Source organism: Rhinoraja longicauda, chromosome 3, assembly GCF_053455715.1.
Source record: "Rhinoraja longicauda isolate Sanriku21f chromosome 3, sRhiLon1.1, whole genome shotgun sequence".
NCBI lineage: Eukaryota > Metazoa > Chordata > Chondrichthyes > Rajiformes > Arhynchobatidae > Rhinoraja > Rhinoraja longicauda.
The window spans coordinates 97,488,719-97,509,367 of NC_135955.1; the positions used below are offsets into that span (position 1 = coordinate 97,488,719).

General features: G+C 48.8%; 1 protein-coding gene across 9 annotated transcripts in view; it reads left to right on the forward strand.

Moving 5' to 3' along the window:
- LOC144592204 (microtubule-associated serine/threonine-protein kinase 4-like) overlaps positions 1-20,649 on the forward strand; it is a 344,807-nt gene that overhangs the window by 125,967 nt on the left and 198,191 nt on the right. For 4 of the 9 annotated variants that reach the window (XM_078396716.1, XM_078396719.1, XM_078396717.1 and 1 more), the window contains exons 1-2: positions 2,209-2,722; positions 11,885-11,965. The exons of 3 other annotated variants lie outside the window; for them this stretch is intronic. In XM_078396716.1, coding sequence (XP_078252842.1) covers positions 2,676-2,722; positions 11,885-11,965 — 128 coding nt within the window. In that variant the 5' untranslated portion in view covers positions 2,209-2,675. Of the gene's footprint in view, positions 1-2,208; positions 2,723-11,884; positions 11,966-20,649 lie in introns of those variants that run through there. 2 more of the 9 variants (XM_078396726.1, XM_078396727.1) reach the window with 1 other exon arrangement.

A 20,649-nucleotide genomic window follows, 5' to 3' on the forward strand; every position in this document is an offset into this window, starting at 1 on the left:
AACAGGCCCTTTGGCTCACCGAGTCAAGAGAGTTGTGAATCTGTGGAATTCAGTCAGAGAGTTGTGAATCTGTGGAATTCTCTGCCTCAGAAAGCAGTGGAGACCAATTCTCTGAATGCATTCAAGAGAGAGCTAGATAGAGCTCTTAAGGATAGCGGAGTCAGGGGGTATGGGGAGAAGGCAGGAACGGGGTACTGATTGAGAATGATCAGCCATGATCACATTGAATGGTGGTGCTGGCTCGAAGGGCCGAATGGCCTCCTCCTGCACCTATTGTCTATTTTTCAGTCAGAAAGTTGTAAATCTGTGGAATTCTCTGCCTCAGAAGGCAGTGGAGTCCAATTCTCTGAATGCATTCAAGAGAGAGCTAGATAGAGCTCTTAAGTATAGCGGAGTCAGGGGTATGGGGAGAAGGCAGGGAACGGCGGTACTGATTGAGAATGATCAGCCATGATCACATTGAATGGCGGTGCTGGCTCGAAGGGCCGAATGGCCTCCTCCTGCTCCTATTGTCTATTGTCTATTAGCTGCTCTGAACATCGGTGGTTAGGTTACTGGTGAGTAAATGTGTAGCAGATGCTGGCTTAAACCGAAGATGCTGGAGACTAAATGCTGGAGTAACTCAGGCAGCATTTCTCGAGAGACGGAATGGATCGACCTGAAAACGTCACCCATTCCTTTTCTCCAGAGATGCTGCCTGTCCCGCTGAGTTACTCTAGCACTTTGGGTCTATAACTGGTGAGTAAATCCAGCTTGCGGACACCTTCCGCCCCCTTGCTGAAGAATCGTGAGGGTCTGAAGAAAGGTCTCAACTTGTATCGTCACCCATTCCTTCCATCCAGAGATGCTGCCTGTCCTTTTGAGTTACTCCAGCATTTTGTGTCAATAATCAGAGGAGACTGATGGGCAGGACTGACGCCCCAACTCATTTGGGCGGCACGGTGGCGCAGCGGTAGAGTTGCTGCCTTACAGCGCCACAGGCCCGGGTTCGATCCTGACTACGGGTGCTGTCTGTACGGAGTTTATACGTTCTCCCCGCGACCTGAGTGGGTTTTCTCTGCATGCCACGGTTTTTCGTCCCACACTCCAAAGGTGTGCTGGTTTACAGGCTTGTTGGCCTCAATAAAGATTGTAAATTGTCCATGGTGTGGAGGAAAGTGCAAGTGTACAGGGATCGCTGGTCAATAGAAAATAGACGACAGGTGCAGGAGAAGGACATTCGGCCCTTCGAGCCACCACCGCCATTCACTGTGATCATGGCTGATCATCCACAATCAGTACCCCCGTTCCTGCCTTCTCCCCATAATCCTTTGACTCTGCTATCTTTTAGAGCTCTATCTAACGCCACTATCCATGATCTCCGGAGATGCTGCCTGACCCGCTAAGTTACTCCAGCACTTTGTGTCTTTTTTTTGTAATTCGCTGGAATTTAGAAGATTGAGGGGGGATCTTATAGAAACTTACAAAATTCTTACGGGGTTGGACAGGCTGGATGCAGGAAGATTGTTCCCGATGTTGGGGAAGTCCAGAACAAGGGGTCACAGTTTAAGGATAAGGGGGAAGTCTTTTAGGACCGAGATGAGAAAGTTTTCTTTCACACAGAGAGTGGTGAATCTGTGGAATTCTCTGCCACAGAAGGTAGTTGAGGCCAGTCATTGGCTATATTTAAGAGGGAGTTAGATGTGGCCCTTGTGGCTAAAGGGATCAGGGGGTATGGAGAGAAGGCAGGTACGGGATACTGAGTTGTATGATCAGCCATGATCATATTGAATGGCGGTGCTGGCTCGAAGGGCCGAATGGCCTACTCCTGCACATATTTTCTATGTTTCTATGTAAACCAGCATCTGCAGTTCCTTGTTTCATCTCTCCTCTGGTTGACTGGTTGTTGATTTCCCCGGCCCTTTTCTAAAGGTCTCTGTGCATTCACCCGATCTATCCCCCTGGTGATGTTACACGCCTCTGTCAGGTCAGATCGCCCCTCAGATCCCCTGTGCTCCATGGATAATGCAAACATAATGGAAGCTCAGCTGACCTGTAGGATCTGTGTGACAGATAATATTTCACCCATTTGTGCTGTGTAAGTGCCCCCCGTAGGGCTGATCAGCTGTTGTTTTGCTCCCAGCGGTCTGTTAAATTTAGTTTGGGGGAAAGCCTGTGGGGATCACAAATCTGAGCAAAATAGGCCGTCAATTCTGCACATTGGAACGGTTCGTTAAAGGAGGCATTTTGAACTCGTGCGTCGTGCTGTGTGGCAAGTGCTCGCCTTGGCGTTTTGAAAGTGCGTGTAGAATGAGGAGGGTTTTTAAACGTGCCTGCTTTAAGTACGTTGTGTTTTGTGTGGCCAGGGAAGGCCGGCGTTATCAATATACAGAAGGAGCAGCGAATGATGTCAGTGGTGTAACACAATAGTGCGTCCTCTAATCTGATTTGTGTCTCGCTGCAGCATTTCTGCAGCCCCGATGGTCTGTTGCTCGGCACCATGCAGTCAGCTGATTGTTATTCTCTCTGCCTCCGTGACTCCCGGTGGTGGAAGATCCCAAAAGCAGTGCCCCCTTTCCGAGGGGGATTTAGTCCCTTCCTTTTTTTTTAGCAAGGCTTCGTCCCGGCTCCCTGTCAGTGGCAGTGATTTTGTAATGGTTCACGACAGAGGGTGCTAACACACAAAAACAGCAGCCATGAAACCCCAGCGGGAACGACTCCGAATTCCCGGGCTGACCTTGGAGTGAGTATTCCTCTTTAATAAACCATTTGAAAAAGATTCCGGGTTTATGATATCCGCCGGCGGTTGCTTTATTTTACTCCTGAGGTCCCTGTAGCCGTGGGTAATTGCTGTATCTCCTCTACGCCACCCCACTCTGCAGACTTGTGTGACAGGCAGCCGCATAATCAGCACCTCGGTGTTAAAAGGAGAAGGGGGACCTTGGGTGGGTGGGTTGGTTTTGGGGGGGGGGGGGGGTGGCACAAGGGAAATTGAGTGTATCTTCATCCCACGATCAAATAGACCCCGCAGTTATTTGCGAATCACACACATCAATCCCAGTGCCCTCTGCATCTGACAAACAGCGCAGGCATTGCTGATGAAAAGCAGACTGAGAGACGAGAGACGAGGGAATATATCAACCCCAATCACATTCATGTCATGCGTATCCCCCACGCTGTAGGTTAAAAGCACGAAAGAGGGTGGTGAATCTGTGAAATTCATTGCCACAGACGGCCAAGTCAGCGGTTATTTTTCAAGGCGGAGATGGATAGATTCTTGATTAGTACGGGTGTCAGGGGTTTGTGGGGTGAAACATAGAAAACATAGAAAATAGGTGCTGGAGTAGGCCATTCGGCCCTTCGAGCCTGCACCGCCATTCAATATGATCATGGCTGATCAGAGGGCAGGAGAATGGGGTTTTGGAGGGGAGAGTTAGATCAGGGTTGGGAGGGAGAGATAGGTTGTGCAGCCAAGCGCAGGCAAGCAGGACTAGGGTAGCTGGGACACTGTTGGCCAGTGTGGGCGAGTTGGGCCGAAGGGCCTGTTTCCACACCTCATCAATCGATGACTCTATGACTCTATCAGCCATGATTGGATGGCAGAGTAGACTTGATGGGCCGAATGGCCTAATTCTGCTCATGATATGAAAACTGACACAAGTATATGCATTATTGAGTGTCTAATGTTGATAACGCAGGTCACTCACTGTAAGTTGTAGCATTACAGAGGAATGTACACATTTATTAAAGAATGAACCCTTTTCATTTGGCTTTTTAAATGATTTAAGATCCCGATCAGCCTATTTTACTCCCACCCCAGTATTTTATAACCAGGAGGGGTAAATAAGCAAAGAAAGGCACATAAACCTGGAGTATCTCAGCGGGTCAGGCAGCATCTCTGGAGGGAAGGAACGGGTGATGTTTTGGGTCGAGACCCTTCTTCAGGCTGAGAGTCAGGAGGAGAGGGAGGAAATCTAGAGATATGAAAATGTACAAAGAAAAATGTTCCCAATGTTGGGCGAGTCCAGAACCAGGGGCCACAGTCTTAGAATAAAGGGGAGGCCATTTAAAACTGAGGTGAGAAGGAACCTTTTTCACACAGAGAGTTGTGAATTTGTGAAATTCCCTGCCACAGAGGGCAGTGGAGGCCAAATCACTGGATGGATTTAAGAGAGAGTTAGATAGAGCTCTAGGGGGCTAGTGGAATCAAGGGATGTGGGGAGAAGGCAGGCGCGGATTGTGAACGATCAGCCATGATCACAATGAATGGCGGTGCTGGCTCGAAGGGCCGAATGGCCTCCTCCTGCACCTATTTTCTATGTTTCTAAATGATTGAAAGGTATACAAGAGGAGACAGATCAAAGGCAGCAGTGATGATCAAGGGAAGGTGGAGCCCACAATGATCGATTGTTGGCTGTGGGCTAGGTGATAACGCATGGATACAAACAATGAAACTCGCCAGGATGACAGAGAGACTGGTAACTGGCATGATGGCGAGAGTGGGAGAGGGACGGGGGGAGAGAGAGGGGATGTTGTCGACTGGGGGGGGGGGGGTTACAGATTTGCACCGAATGCAACTGGGAAAGCAGTTGCTACAGAATCCAGAAGATACCCTAGGGTCGAGGTATTGGACTGATTTTCTTCCTAACCCTTAGGGGAAGCGGTGACCTAGTTAGCCTGGTTAAAATGGGAACTCGCTGCCCAGAGGGGAACCATCCTCTGACTGTGTAATAACGCAGCACGCCAGTGTCTCAGCAGAGCTGTACATTTGACAGCCTGACCCCTCTTGCATTTAGTGCAGGAAGGAACTGCAGATGCTGGCAGGGAGACACAAAATGCTGGAGTAACTCAGCGGGTCAGGCAGCATCTGTGGAGAATAGGAATAGGTTCTCTAACTTCAAGTAACCCTTGCTTTCCCTCTCTCTCTCTCTCCATCCCACCCCCATCCTGGTTCTCCGACTAGTTTCACTGATTCATTTTACTGATTGTATGCCCCGTTGTCATCTTCCCCTCAGCCACCAATGGACCATCTTACATTTTCCCTTGATCACCGTCCACTTTGATCTGTCGTTTTCACACCTAACCCTTCCATATCTCTACGTCTCCCTCCCCCCGACTCTCAGTCTGAAGAAGGGTCTCGACCCGAAACGTCACCCATTCCTTTCTCTCCAGAGGTGCTGCCTGTCCCGCTGAGTTACTCCAGCATTTTGTGCCCGTCTTAGGAACAGGTGATGTTTCAGGTCGAGATCATCTGCAGACTGAGAGTCAGGGGAGAGGGAACCCAGAAATATGAAAAGGTGCAAACGACAAATGAATGGAAGGCGTGAATAGAACAAATCAAAGTCAGTCAGATGTTTTGAGGAAAGGTGGGGCCCACAAAGGTCCATTGTATGTATTTATCCAGGTATTTTAGCAGTAAATTATATACTTTTCAATCTATAAAATGTAGGGCACCCAGACTGGAACCCAGAGTCAGTTTTTAACTTCAATCAATGTTTAAATCAGGAAAAAGGAACATGAAGGTTGAACAGAAATGTGACCCATCTTACTCGAGAGGTGCAGCGGTAGAGTTGCTGCCTTACAGCGCCAGAGACCGGGATTCGATCCTAACTGTTTGTACCACGGTTACCACAGAACCAGGGGCCACAGTTTAAGAATAAGGGGTAGGCCATTTAGGACCGAGATGAGGAAAAACTTTTTCACCCAGAGATTTGTGAATCTGTGGAATTCTCTGCCACAGAAGGCCAATTCACTGGATGTGTTTCAGAGGGAGTTAGATTGGGGCTAACAGAATCAAGGGATTATGGGGAGAAAGCAGGAATGCAGGGGTGCTGATTTTGGATGATCAGCCATGATCATATTGAATGGTCTACCCCTGCACCTATTTTCTATGTTTCCGAGATCTTTGTTTTCTTCCCACGCTCCAAAGACGTACAGGTTTGTAGGTTAATTGGCTTGGTATAAATGTTAATTGTCCCTAGTGTGTGTATCATATCATATCATATATATACAGCCGGAAACAGGCCTTTTTCGGCCCTCCAAGTCCGTGCCGCCCAGCGATCCCCGTACATTAACACTATCCTACACCCACTAGGGACAATTTTTACATTTTACCCAGCCAATTAACCTACATACCTGTACGTCTTTGGAGTGTGGGAGGAAACCGAAGACCTCGGAGAAAACCCACGCAGGTCACGGGGAGAACGTACAAACTCCTTACAGTGCAGCACCCGTAGTCAGGATCGAACCTGAGTCTCCGGCGCTGCATTCGCTGTAAAGCAGAAACTCTACCGCTGCGCTACCGTGCAGGGATCGCTGGGCGGTGTAGACTCGATGGGCCGAAGGGCCTGTTTCCACACTGTATCTCTCAACTAAACTATCATGGTGAAAAATGAATCGAGGTCAGTGGGGTGATCCATTTCTCGTGAATAGATTGGGCAATCTATCCCGTCAGTATTTGATAAACGTAGAGCATTATTACACTGAAATACAGATTTTAAGCAACGTTGATCTGGCAAACCGCTCGGGATAATTCATTGGTGTTCTTGCAAATTGATTGTCTTCATATTGTGATGTTGTTAGCAGTTTGCTCAGGTCAACGTATACTAGGGGTGCCAACTATAGCACTCCCAAATACGGGACAAGGTGACGTCACCGCCCCGTGCCCCACCCAGCCAGCGGCCACCCGGGCCGGAAGGCGGGTTGCTACGCAACCTCCGTTAGGCGGCTCCTGGGGCCTCCGGGCTTAGACTGTGCGTATCTACACTGTCCGGAAGGTAGGCACGGATTTTAACCAGCATCTGCAGTTTTTTTCCTACTACAATGTCCGGGCCTACAGCGTCCGGGCCTGCAGTGCCACCAGAGCCTAATACAGGACAAGGGACGGTCCCGTACAGGACAAGCCAAAGTAGCCCAAAATATGGGATGTCCTGGCTAATGCGGGACAGTTGGCAATCCTAAAGTGTACATTGTGCAATTCATCCCATTCTCCCGACATTTGACCAGTTCATATGCAAAGCACAATATGAAGACAATCCATAATATTTGACATTTTCTCTGATGCAGTGCTTATGTTTGGATTTCCCTGATTCATAGAGTCACACAGCATGGAAACAGGCCCCCTGGGCCCAACTTGCCCACACCGACCAACATGCCCCACCTACACTAGTCCCACCTGCCTGCCTTTGGCCCATGTCTCTCCAAAACTGTCCAAGACACCTACCTGTCCAATTGTGCCTTAAACCATTGCGATAGTACCTGCTAGGACATCAAAAGTAATTAAATAATTGCTTGAACCAGGAACAAAATTGTTAAATATAATCTCATCCTGAAATAATTAGCTTTAATTAGTTTAACTAATTACAGGTGATCTTATCGAAACATATAAGATTATGGAGATCTTATCGAAACGTATAAGATTATTAAGGGCTTGGACACGTTAGAGGCAGGAAACATGTTCCCAATGTTGAGGGAGTCCAGAACCAGGGGCCACTGTTTAAGAATAAGGGGTAGGCCATTTAGAACTGAGATGAGGAAAAACTTTTTCAGTCAGAGAGTTGTGAATCTGTGGAATTCTCTGCCTCAGAAGGCAGTGGAGGCCAATTCTCTGAATGCATTCAAGAGAGAGCTAGATAGAGCTCTTAAGGATAGTGGAGTCAGGGGGTATGGGGAGAAGGCAGGAACGGGGTACTGATTGAGAATGATCAGCCATGATCACATTGAATGGCGGTGCTGGCTCGAAGGGCCGAATGGCCTCCTCCTGCACCTATTGTCTATTGTCTATGTCAGTGTATTGCCTACCTTAGTTAATCAGTGCTGCTTTGGGTTCATTATACGGATGATGTCAATTTTCCTAGCTCCCACACACCTTTCCCAGTACCTTCATCTTGCACGTTCTGCGGGCGAAGCGGGCACCCAATTATGAGTTGTGAAAATAATCATTAAAAGGTCTGGTTACTTTCATTTTTCAGGAATAATTCAAAGCACAATCGTTGGAAAAAAGCTTCTGTTCTGCCTGAGTCTGACTTGAAGCTTTCTTAAATAGGGAAGGGAGACATTTTGATAAATGTTTAATGTGTCTAATCACATCTTAATCTGTAAACTGGCAATCCTCCTCGTCAGTTTTTAATTTAGTTCAGAGATACAGCGCGGAAACAGGCCCTTCGGCCCACTTAGTCCGCGCCAATTAAGACTAACCCGCACATTAACACTGTGCTACATACACTAGGGACGATTTACAATTATACCAAAGCAATTAACCTACAAAACTGTAAAAAAAGATCTAGAATTACAGTTGCAAAACCTTTACATAATAATGTTAAATGTTAGAACGTATTACGTGAATATAGAACAGTGCAGCACAGAAACAAGCCTTATGTCGAACAAGATGCCAAATTAAACCAATCTGAAGAAGGGTCTCGACCCGAAACGTCACTCATTCCTTCTCTCCCGAGATGCTGCCTGACCTGCTGAGTTACTCAAGCATTTTTTGAATAAAAACTTTCGATTTGTACCAGCATCTGCAGTTATCTTCTTAAACCAATTACTTCTGGGGCAGCCCAGGGGTGCAGCGGTAGAGTTGTTGCCTTATAGCGCCGGAGACCTGGGTTCCATCCTGACTACGGGTGCTGTCTGTACGGAGTTTGTACGTTCTCCCTGTGACTGCGTGGGTTTTCTCCGGGTGCTCCGGTTTCCTCCCACATTCCAAAGACGGACAGGTTTCTCTAAAGTCTCCCTCGTGTGTAGCATAGTGCTAGTTTGCAGGTGATCGCCGGTCGGCACAGGCTCGGCGGGTCGCAAGGCCTGTTTCTACACTGTATCCAAAGACCTGCCTGCATGTGATCCATACACGTCTCTTCCCTGCTTATTGATGTAGAAACATAGAAATCCCCCCCTCAATCTTCTAAATTCCAGCGAGTACAAGCCGAGTCTATCCAGTCTTTCTTCATATGAAAGTCCTGCCATCCCAGGAAGGCACAAAGAGACAGATTAGATACTTTTTTAATGTGTTTCTGATAGCTCTTCATGCCCTAGAAGTCATAGAACAGTGCAGTTCAGGCACAGGCCCCTTTGTCCCATAATTTCCAGGCATACCTGATGCCAAGTTAAATTAAGCACCTCTGCCTGCATGTGCAACATAAAATCCTTAAAGGATTGGACAGTCTAGATGCAGGAAAAATGTTCCCGATGTTGGGGGAGTCCAGAACCAGGGGTCACAGTTTAAGAATGAGGGGATTTATTCACAAAATGCTGGAGTAACTCAGCAGGTCAGGCAGCATCTCAGGAGAGAAGGAATGGGTGACGTTTCGGGTCGAGACCCTTCTCCAGACTGATGTCAGGGGGGGGGGGGCGGGACAAAGGAAGGATATAGGTGGAGACAGGAAGATAGAGGGAGATCTGGGAAGGAGGAGGGGAAGGGAGGGACAGAGGAACTATCTAAAGTTGGAGAAGTCAATGTTCATACCACTGCCCAGGCGAAATATGAGGTGCTGTTCCTCCAATTTCTGGTGGGCCTCACTATGGCACTGGAGGAGGCCCATGACAGAAAGGTCAGACTGGGAATGGGAGGGGGAGTTGAAGTGCTCGGCCACCGGGAGATCAGTTTGGTTAATGCGGACCGAGCGCAGGTGTTCAGCGAAGCGATCGCCGAGCCTGTACTTGGTTTCGCCGATGTAAATTAAGAGGATTGGACATGTTAGAGGCAGGAAACATGTTCCCAATGTTGGGGGAGTCCAGAACAAGGGGCCACAGTTTAAGAATAAGGGGTAGGCCATTTAGGACTGAGATGAAGAAAAACCTTTTCACCCAGAGAGTTGTGAATCTGTGGAATTCTCTGCCACAGAAGGCAGTGGAGGCCGATTCACTGGATGTTTTCAAGAGTTAGATTTAGCTCTTGTGGCTAAAGGAATCAAGGGATTCGGATCGAACCCGGGTCTCCGGCGCTGTAAGCGCTGTAAGGCAGCAACTCTACCGCTGCACCACACTGCAGTTCTATGGAATGGAGACGCTGGGGGAAGAGGGCATGTCGGGTCAGAGTTCACAAGTTATAGGAGTAGAATTAAGCCATTCGGCCCATTGAGTCCATTCCGCCATTCAATCATGTCTGATCTCTGCCTCCTAATCCCATTTTCCTGCCTTCTCCCCATAACCCTTGACACCCATTCTAACCTTCAGAATCTGTCCAAAAAATATCCGCTGACTTGGCCCTTCACAGCCCTCAGTGGCAATGACTTCCACAGATTAACCACCCTCTGACTAAAGAAGTTCCTCCTCACCTCCTTTCTAAAATAGCGCCCTTTAATTCTGAGGCTGTGCCCTCTGGTCCTAGACTCTCCCACCAGTGGAAACATCCTCTCCACATCAACTCTATCCATGCCTTTCATTATAATGTAAGTTTCAATGAGGTCCCCCCTAAACCTTCTAAACTGCAGAGTGTTGAAGGTAGGGTTGCCAACTGTCCCTTATGTGGGCTAAGTTGGTTTGTCCCGTATGGGACCGCCCTTGTCCCGTATTAGGCCCGGGGAGCAATGTAGGCCGGACACTGTAGGCCCCGACACTGTAGATTCCGACAGTTTAGGTCCCGACACGCTCGGTTTCCGACATTTTAGCTCCGGACAGTCTAGGTCCGGAGGCCCGGGCGTTGCCTAATGGAGGTTGCTTAGCAACCCCCTCTCGAGCACGCGGCCGCTGGCTGGGTGAGGTCACGTGGGGCGCGGGGCAGTGACGTCACCTTGTCCCGTATTTGGGAGTGAGATAGTTGGCACCCCTATCCCCCCTCAACCTTCTAAACTGCAGAGTGTTGAAGGGAAAGGGAGGAGTTGAACAAGATAAACAGAGGCTCAGGCAAAGAGTTAGAGCAAGGTCATAGCGAGGTGAGGACACAGTTCCAGGCCCCGAGGGGGAAAGGCATGTGCTTAAATAAGGAAAGATGTTGTCAAGCTGGAAAGAGTGCAGCGAAGATTTACGTGGATGTTGCCAGGACTCGAGGGCCTGAGCAATATCTTTTCAAGAGAGCAGTGATGTTTTCAAGAGGGAGTTAGATTTAGCTCTTACAGGGGATCTTATAGAAACATGTAACATTCTTAAAGGATTGGACAGGCTAGATGCATGAAAAATGTTCCCAATGTTGGGGGAGTCCAGATCCAGGGGTCACAGTTTAAGAATATGGGGTGGGCCATTTAGGACTGAGATGAGGAAAAAAAAATTCACCCAGTGTTGTGAATCTGTGGAATTCTCTGCCACAGAAGGCAGTGGAGGCCAATTCACTGGATGTTTTCAAGAGAGCGATTTAGCTCTTAGGGCTAAAGGAATCAAGGGATATGGGGAAAAAGCAGGAACGGGGTACTGATTTTAAATGAGCAGCCATGATCACATCGAATGGCGGTGCTGGCTCGAAGGGACAAATGTCCTACTCCTGCACCTATCGTCTATGTTTCTCATAGAGAGAGGTTGAGCAGACTGGGACTCTATTCCCTGCAGTGCAGGAGGATGAGGGGTGATCTTATAGAGGGGTACTTCAGTCTGAAGAAAGGTCTCGTCCCGAAACGTCACCCATTCCCTCTCTCCTGAGATGCTGTCTGACCTGCTGAGTAACTCCAACATTTTGTGAATTAGACAGGTACATGGATAGGACAGGTTTGGAGGGATACGGGCCACATGCGGGCAGGTGGGACTAGGGTAGATGGGACATGTTGGCAAGTTGGGCCGAAGGGCCTGTTTCCACGCTGTATCACTCTATAAGCATAGGCTGTCTGCTGCAATTTCCTTAGCATTTCTCGGCAAGGAGATTATTTATAACAATGTCAATTACTGCAACCTTTTTGTGTTCTCGTCTATTGGCCGCTGTGGCATGCACGATGTGAAGCGCAGTCAGTTTTCTGATTAGATGTGACATTTTGACTTTCAGCCTGACACCAAGAAGTTTGAGTCCAACTCCCACGAGCCCATGTAGTCCATGTAGCCCGCTACATGCCTTTCACTTTTGGAGGTAAGGTGGACGATACTGCTTTGACCTGCTTGGGAAACCTTAAATGAAGATAATGTTTGTGTGCGCGCGCTGGGCTAAGAACATTTTTAGCGACATTAGTGTTGCTTTAGAACATTAATGTTTTAAACTAATTTTTAAAAGGGACTGCATGGTGGCGAAACAGCCTGGTCACTGCGTTGTCGTTTGTGGAGATAGTGCTGTCTGTTTGAGTAGAGTTTGAATTGAGTTGAGTAGATCTATTTGAATTGAGCAGAGTTATAACATCTACACCCATCAGCCAAAACATTACGGCCACTGACAGGCGAAGTGAGTAACACTGATTATCTCGTTACAATGGCACCTGTCAAGGGGTGGGATATATTAGGCAGCAAGTGAACAGTCAGTTCTTGAAGTGGATGTGTTGAATGCAGGAGAAATGGGCAGGAGTGACTTTGACAAGGGCCAAATTGTTATGGCCAGACGACTGGGTCAGAGCATCTCTGAAACGGCAAGGCTTGTGGGGTGCTCCCGGTCAGCAGTGGTGAGTACCGACCGACAGTGGTCCGAGGAGGGACAAACCACAAACCGGCGACAGACAGGGTGTTGGGCGCCCAAGGCTCATCGATGCACGAGGGTAACGAAGGCTATCCCATCTGGTCCGAACCGACAGAAGGTCCACTGTGGCACAAGTCACAGAAAACTTTAATGGTGGTCACGGGAGGAATGTCACAATAAACAGTGCATCACACCCTGCTGCGTATGGGGCTGCACACGGAGGACCAACAGCATATTAGGCAGGTGGTCATAATGTTTTGGCTCATTAGGTCACAGTGTTTTTGCTGATCGGTATTTACCTCTACCACAGCAGTAGAGTTGCTGCCTTACAGCGCCGGAGACCCGGGTTCGATCCCGACTATGGGTGCTGTCTGTACGGAGTTTGTACGTTCTCCCCGTGACCTGCGTGGGTTTTCTCCGAGATCTTCGGTTTCCTCCCACACTCCAAAGACGTACAGGTATGTAGGTTAATTGGCTGGGCAAATGTAAAAATTGTCCCTAGTGTGTGTAGGATGGTGTTAATGTGCGGGGACCGCTGGTCTGTGCAGACTCGGTGGGCCGAAGGGCCTTTTTCCACGCTGTATCTCTAAACTAAGACTTATCAAAACAATCCTGGCAAAATGAAAGACGAGTAAAAATTTGCTCTTGTGAGGAATGTAGAAACATAGAAACATAGAAAATAGGTGCAAGAGTAGGCCATTCGGCCCTTCGAGCCTGCACCGCATTCAATAGACAATAGACAATAGACAATAGGTGCAGGAGTAGGCCATTCAGCCCATCGAGCCAGCACCGCCATTCAATGCGTCAATGCGATCATGGCTGATCACTCTCAATCAGTACCCCGTTCCTGCCTTCTCCCCATACCCCCTCACTCCGCTATCCTTAAGAGCTCTATCCAGCTCTCTCTTGAAAGCGTCCAACGAACTGGCCTCCACTGCCTTCTGAGGCAGAGAATTCCTCACCTTCACCACTGTCTGACTGAAAAAGTTCTTCCTCATCTCCGTTCTAAATGGCCTACCCCTTATTCTTAAACTGTGGCCCCTTGTTCTGGACTTCCCCAAAATTGGGAACATGTTTCCTGCCTCTAATGTGTCCAATCCCCTAATTATCTTATATGTTTCAATAAGATCCCCCCTCATCCTTCTAAATTCCAGTGTATACAAGCCTAATTGCTCCAGCCTTTCAACATACGACAGTCCCGCCATTCCGGGAATTAACCTAGTGAACCTACGCTGCACGCCCTCAATAGCAAGAATATCCTTCCTCAAATTTGGAGACCAAAACTGCACATAGTACTCCAGGTGCGGTCTCACCAGGGCCCGGTACAACTGTAGAAGGACTTCTTTGCTCCTATGCTCAACTCCTCTTGTTATGAAGGCCAACATTCCATTGGCTTTCTTCACTGCCTGCTGTACCTGCGTGCTTCCTTTCAGTGACTGATGCACTAGGACACCCAGATCTCGTTGAACATCCCCTCTTCCTAACTTGACACCATTCAGATAATAATCTGCCTTTCTATTCTTACTTCCAAAGTGAATAACCTCACACTTATCTGCATTAAACTGCATCTGCCATGTATCCGCCCACTCACACAATCTGTCCAAGTCACCCTGCAGCCTTATTGCATCTTCCACACAATTCACACTACCCCCCAGCTCAGTATCATCTGCAAATTTGCTAATGGTACTTTTAATCCCTTCATTAATGTATATCGTAAATAGCTGGGGTCCCAGCACCGAACCTGCGGTACCCCACTGGTCACTGCCTGCCATTCCGAAAGGAACCCATTTATCCCCACTCTTTGCTTTCTGTCTGTCAACCAATTTTCTATCCATGTCAGTACCCTACCCCCAATACCATGTGCTCTAATTTTGCCCACTAATCTCCTATGTGGGACCTTGTCGAAGGCTTTCTGAAAGTCGAGGTACACCACATCCACTGACTCTCCCCTGTCAATTTTCCTAGTTACATCCTCAAAAAATTCCAGTAGATTTGTCAAGCATGATTTCCCCTTCGTAAAAACCATGCTGACTCGGAATGATCCTGTTACCGCTATCCAAATGCTCAGCAATTTCGTCTTTTATAATTGACTCCAGCATCTTCCCCACCACTGATGTCAGACTAACTGGTCTATAATTACCCGTTTTCTCTCTCCCTCCTTTCTTAAAAAGTGGGATAACATTTGCTATCCTCCAATCCACAGGAACTGATCCTGAATCTATAGAACATTGAAAAATGATCTCCAATGCTTCCACTATTTCTAGAGCCACCTCCTTAAGTACCCTGGGATGCAGACCATCAGGCCCTGGGGATTTATCAGCCTTCAGTCCCATCAGTCTACCCAAAACCATTTCCTGCCTAATGTGGATTTTCTTCAGTTCCTCCATCACCCTAGGTTCTCCGGCCCCTAGAACATTTGGGAGATTGTGTGTATCTTCCTCAGTAAAGACAGATCCAAAGTAACGGTTTAACTCGTCTGCCATTTCTTTGTTCCCCATAATAAATTCCCCTGCTTCTGTCTTCAAGGGACCCACATTTGCCTTGACTATTGTTTTCCTCTTCACGTACCTAAAAAAACTTTTGCTATCCTCCTTTATATTATTGGCTAGTTTACCCTCGTACCTCATCTTTTCTCCCCGTATTGCCTTTTTAGTTAACTTTTGTTGCTCTTTAAAAGAGTCCCAATCCTCTGTCTTCCCACTTCTCTTTGCTATGTTATACTTCCTCTCCTTAATTTTTATGCTGTCCTTGACTTCCCTCGTCAGCCACAGGTGTCTCTTACTCCCCTTAGAGTCTTTCCACCTCTTTGGGATAAATTGATCCTGCAACCTCTGCATTATTCCCAGGAATCAATATGATCATGGCTGATTATCCAACTCAATATCCCGTACCTGCCTTCTCTCCATACCCCCTGATCCCTTTAGCCACAAGGGCCACATCTAACTCCCTCTTAAATATAGCCAATGAACTGGCCTCAAATACCTTCTGTGGCAGAGAATTCCACAGATTCACCACTCTCTGTGTGAAGAAAAACATTCTCATCTCGGTCCTAAAAGACTTCCCCCTTATCCTTAAACTGTGACCCCTTGTTCTGGACTTCCCCAACATCGGGAAGTTTCAACTTCATTTGATGATGGAGTAAAAGGTCTACTTAACTTTAGTTTTAGTTTAGTTTAGAGATACAGCGCGGAAACAGGCCCTTCGGCCCACCAAGTCCGTGCAGACCAGCGATCCCCGCACATTAACACTATCCTGCACACACTAGGGACAATTCACAATTTCACCGAAGCCAATTAACCTACAAACCCGCACGTGTTTGGAGAGTGGGAGGAAACCGGAGCACCCGGAGAAAACCTACGTGGTGACAGGGAGAAATCCGTAAAGACAGCACCCGTTAGTCAGGTGGGTTTCTGGCGCTGTGAGGCAGCAACTCTACCGCCGGGTCACCATGCTCCCCTTGTTTCTCATTTACAATTCATTCTATATAAAACTTCTCCACGTCTGCTCTCTGTGTGTTTTCTTCCCTTTCGAAATTGTCACATGTTCCGGCGAACTGCGAGATTATTATTTTTTCTCTGGGGCTAATTTCTGTAATTACAGAGAGAGGGAGAAGGAGAGGGAGAGGGAGAGGGAGGGGGAGGGGGAGAGGGAGAGGGAGAGGGAGAGGGAGGGGGAGGGGGAGAGGGAGAAGGAGAGGGAGAGGGAGGGGGAGAGGGAGAGGGAGAGGGAGAGGGAGGGGGAGAGGGAGAGGGAGAGGGAGAGGGAGAGGGAGAGGGAGAGGGAGAGGGAGAGGGAGAGGGAGAGGGAGAGGGAGAGGGAGAGGGAGAGGGAGAGGGAGGGGGAGAGGGAGAGGGAGGGGGAGGGGGAGAGGGAGAGGGAGGGGGAGGGGGAGTGGGAGGGGGAGGGAGGGAGAGGGGGAGAGAGGGGGAGAGAGAGAGAGAGAGAAAAAAAAGAGAAAAATCAGCTATTTCCAACAGGAAGCTGACTGGATCAGATTGTTTACCTTTTTTATATCTTTACCTCATTTTAAGTTCTAACTTGAAATTGTAAAAAAAGGAAAGGCAATGGATGGTGCATTGAATGGGTGATGGATCTAATCATTTGCCCATGAGATGAGTTTAGATAAAATTATTCTCTCTCGTGCTGTCCTGATGTACATCATTAAGTTGAATACACAATTTATTTGGTATATAGTGCCTGCTGAATTACTCCAGCATTCTGCATCGATTTTCACCATCTCTGGAGTATTGCGTACAGTTTTGGTCTCCTAATCTGAGGAAAGACATTCTAGCCTTAGAGGGAGTACAGAGAAGGTTCACCAGATTGATCCCTGGGATGGCAGGACTTTCATATGAAGAAAGACTGGATAGACTCGGCTTGTACTCGCTGGAATTTAGAAGACTGAGGGGGGATCTTATTTAAACATATAAAATTCTTAAGGGGTTGGAGAGGCTAGATGCGGGAAGATTGTTCCCGATGTTGGGGAAGTCCAGAACAAGGGGTCACAGCTTAAGGATAAGGGGGAAGTCTTTTAGGACCGAGATGAGAAAACATTTCTTCACACAGAGAGTGGTGAGTCTGTGGAATTCTCTGCCACAGAAGGTAGTTGAGGCCAGTTCATTGGCTATATTTAAGAGGGAGTTAGATGTGGCCCTTGTGGCTAAAGGGATCAGGGGGTATGGAGAGAAGGCAGGTACGGGTTACTGAGCTGGATGATCAGCCATGATCATATTGAATGGCGGTGCAGGCTCGAAGGGCCGAATGGCCTACTCCTGCACCTATTTTCTATGTTTCTAGAACATGGGTAAGTGACATTTTGGGTTGGATGAGACTTTTTCAGACTGAACGAGGGTTGGATGAGAAGAGGGGCAGGGCAACGCATGGTGAGTGATAGGTGGATGCAGATGAGGGGGATAGAGGTGAGACTGCAAAAGGGCCCTGACCTGAAACGTCACCTATCCATGTTCTCCAGAGATGCTGCCTGACCCGCTGCAGTGTTTTGTGTATTTCCCTGTCAGGTATGTTGGATTTATTGGGCAGTAAAGAATCAACCAACGGAGACTGCAGATGCTGGAAGCTGCAACAACAAACAGTCAGTGGGATGAGCAGCGTCTGTGGAGGGAGGGGGGAAGGAATTGTTGACCATTTGGGTCGAAACCCTGCATCCGGATGAGTTTGTGTTCAGTTTACTTTATTGTCACGTGCACCAAGCATCTAGTTTGGGATACAATAGACAATAGACAATAGACAATAGGTGCAGGAGGAGGCCATTCGGCGAGCCAGCACCACCATTCAATGTGATCATGGCTGATCATTCTCAATCAGTACCCCATTCCTGCCTTCTCCCCATACCCCCTGGCTCCGCTATCCTTAAGAGCTCTATCTAGCTCTCTCTTGAATGCATTCAGAGAATTGGCCTCTACTGCCTTCTGAGGCAGAGAATTCCACAGATTCACAACTCTCTGACTGAAAAAGTTTTTCCTCATCTCCGTTCTAAATGGCCTACCCCTTATTTTTAAACAGTGGCCCCTTATTCTGGACTCCCCCAACATTGGGAACATGTTTCCTGCCTCTAACGTGTCCAACCCCTTAATAATCTTATACGTTTCGATAAGATCTCCCCTCATCCTTCTAAATTCCAGTGTATACAAGCCTAGTCGCTCCAGTCTTTCAACATATGATAGTCCCACCATTCCGGGAATTAACCTAGTAAACCTACGCTGCACTCCCTCAATAGCAAGAATATCCTTCCTCAAATTTGGAGACCAAAACTGCACACAGTACTCCAGGTGCGGTCTCACTAGGGCCCTGTACAACTGCAGAAGGACCTCTTTGCTCCTATACTCAACTCCTCACCTCTTTGCTCCTATATTCAACTCAACAGCACGGAAACAGTCCCTTTGGCCCATCGAGTCCGCACCAATCAGCGATCCCCGCACATAAACACTACCCTAAACACACTGGGGACAATTTTACATGTATAACCAAGCCAATTAACCTGCAAACCTGCACGTCTTTGGAGTGTGGGAGGAAACTGAAGATCTCGGAGAAAACCCACGCAGGTCACGGGGAAAACATACAAGCTCCGTACAGACAGCACCCGTAGTCGGGATCGAACCCGGGTCTCTGGCGCTGTGAGGCACCAACTCTACCGCTGCGCCACCGTACCGGCCGGAAAGACAATACATGATGACAATCGAGGCATCCACAGTGTTAAAGGGAATAGACCACGTGGACCCGTTGGGCCCAAATCTCTCCTGCATTGGTGAAGCACCACCTCCCGCCCCCTCTCCCTCCCCATCCTCCCCCCTCACCTCCCCCTTTCCCCCCTCCCTTCTTCCTCCCCCTCCCTCCTCCCCCTCCCTCCCCATCCTCCCCCTCCCCTCCCCCCTTCCCCCTCCATTCTTCTTCCCTCTCCCTCCCTCCTCCCCCTCCCTCCCTCCTCCCCCTCCCTCCCTCCTGATTCCCTTCCCCTCATCCCCTTCCCCTCCCCCCTTCCCCTCCCCTTTCCCCTTCCCCTCCCTCCCTCTTCCCCTCTCCCCTTCCCCTCCCCCCTCCCTACCCCCCTCCACCCCTAGGAGATAGATTTAAACTTTAAAATGTGAATAACTTAAAAAATATAACACCGATTTCAATGAAACTTCTTCCATTAGCACCAAAGGGACGACGGTGAGTAAGGTGGGCCTAAAATTGTTGCGCTACCGTGTACCGTTTTGGCTGGCGTTCAGGAACAAACAAACAAACAAACAAGAGGTTTATTATATAGATAACGCAAATAAAGCGTTTTGTTCAAAATAAGGTCCGGTAAAGTCCGCTCAAAAATAGTCCGCGGGTCACCAATGAGGTAAGTAGAAGTTCAGGACAGCTTTCTCGTTGCTCGTAGAATGGTTCAGTTGCCTGATAACAGCCGGGATGAAACTGTCCCTGAATCTGGAGGTGTGTGTTTTCACACTTCTACACCTCTTGCCCAACGGGAGAGGGGAGAAGAGAGGGGAGATGGCCAACACAGAGCGGGGGAGTGTTGAGACTGAAGCCAGAGGGTGATTAGAGGATTGAGGAGGGGTGAAGGACAGTGGACAGATGGAGCTGGGGGAGGGGATGGAGCTGGTGAGAGCTGTTGAAGAGTAATGAGCAGGAACACCAAGCCTGCCAGTGTTGGAATGTCAAGAGTGTTTTACAGTCTCGTGTCCCGAAACAGAACATGAAGTTCCTTCTTGTAGCATCACAACAGATATGTAAATATAGCAGCCTGTAAAACCCGTAATAAACAACAACAAAAGAAAAGGAGTTCAGTACATGTAAGGTGGTGGATAGCTTGCCAACCGTCTCGTATTAGCCGGGATATCCCGTATTTTGGGCTAAATTGGTTTGTCCCACACAGGACCGCCCTTGTCTCGTATTAGGCCTGGGGGGCGCTGTAGGCCCCGGACGCTGTAGGCCCGGACGCTGTAGGCCCGGACGCTGTAGGCCCGGACGCTGTAGGCCCGGACGCTGTAGGCCCGGACGCTGTAGGCCCGGACGCTGTAGGCCCGGACGCTGTAGGCCCGGACCCTGTAGGCCTCGATGCTGTAGGCCCCCGATTCTGTAGGCCCCGATTCTGTAGGCCCGATGCTGTAGGCCTGGACACCGTAGGCCCGGACACTGTAGGTCCGGACGCTGTAGGCCCGGACGCTGTAGGCCCCGATGCTGTAGGCCTGGACACTGTAGGCCCCGATGCTGTAGGCCCCGATGCTGTAGGCCTGGACACTGTAGGCCCCGATGCTGTAGGCCCCGATTCTGTAGGCCCGGATGCTGTAGGCCCCGACAGTGTAGGCCCGGGGGTCCGAGCTCCGCCTAATGGAGGTTGCGTAGCAACCCGCCTCTCGGGCCCGAGTGGCTGCCATAGGTGGAGCTGGGTGGGCGCGGGGGCGGTGACGTCACCTTTTGTCCCTTATTTGGGAGTGAGATAGTTGGCAACCCTCCTGGTGGATAACATATAGGGTGGTGAATCTGTTGAATTCATTGCCACAGAAAGCTGTGGAGGCCAGTTCAGTGGATATTTTTTAGGCAGAGATTGATAGGTTCTCGATTAGTGCGGGTGTCATGGGGAGAAGGCGGGAGAATGGGTTTGAGACGGAAATATAGATCCGCCATGATTGAATGAGGGAGTA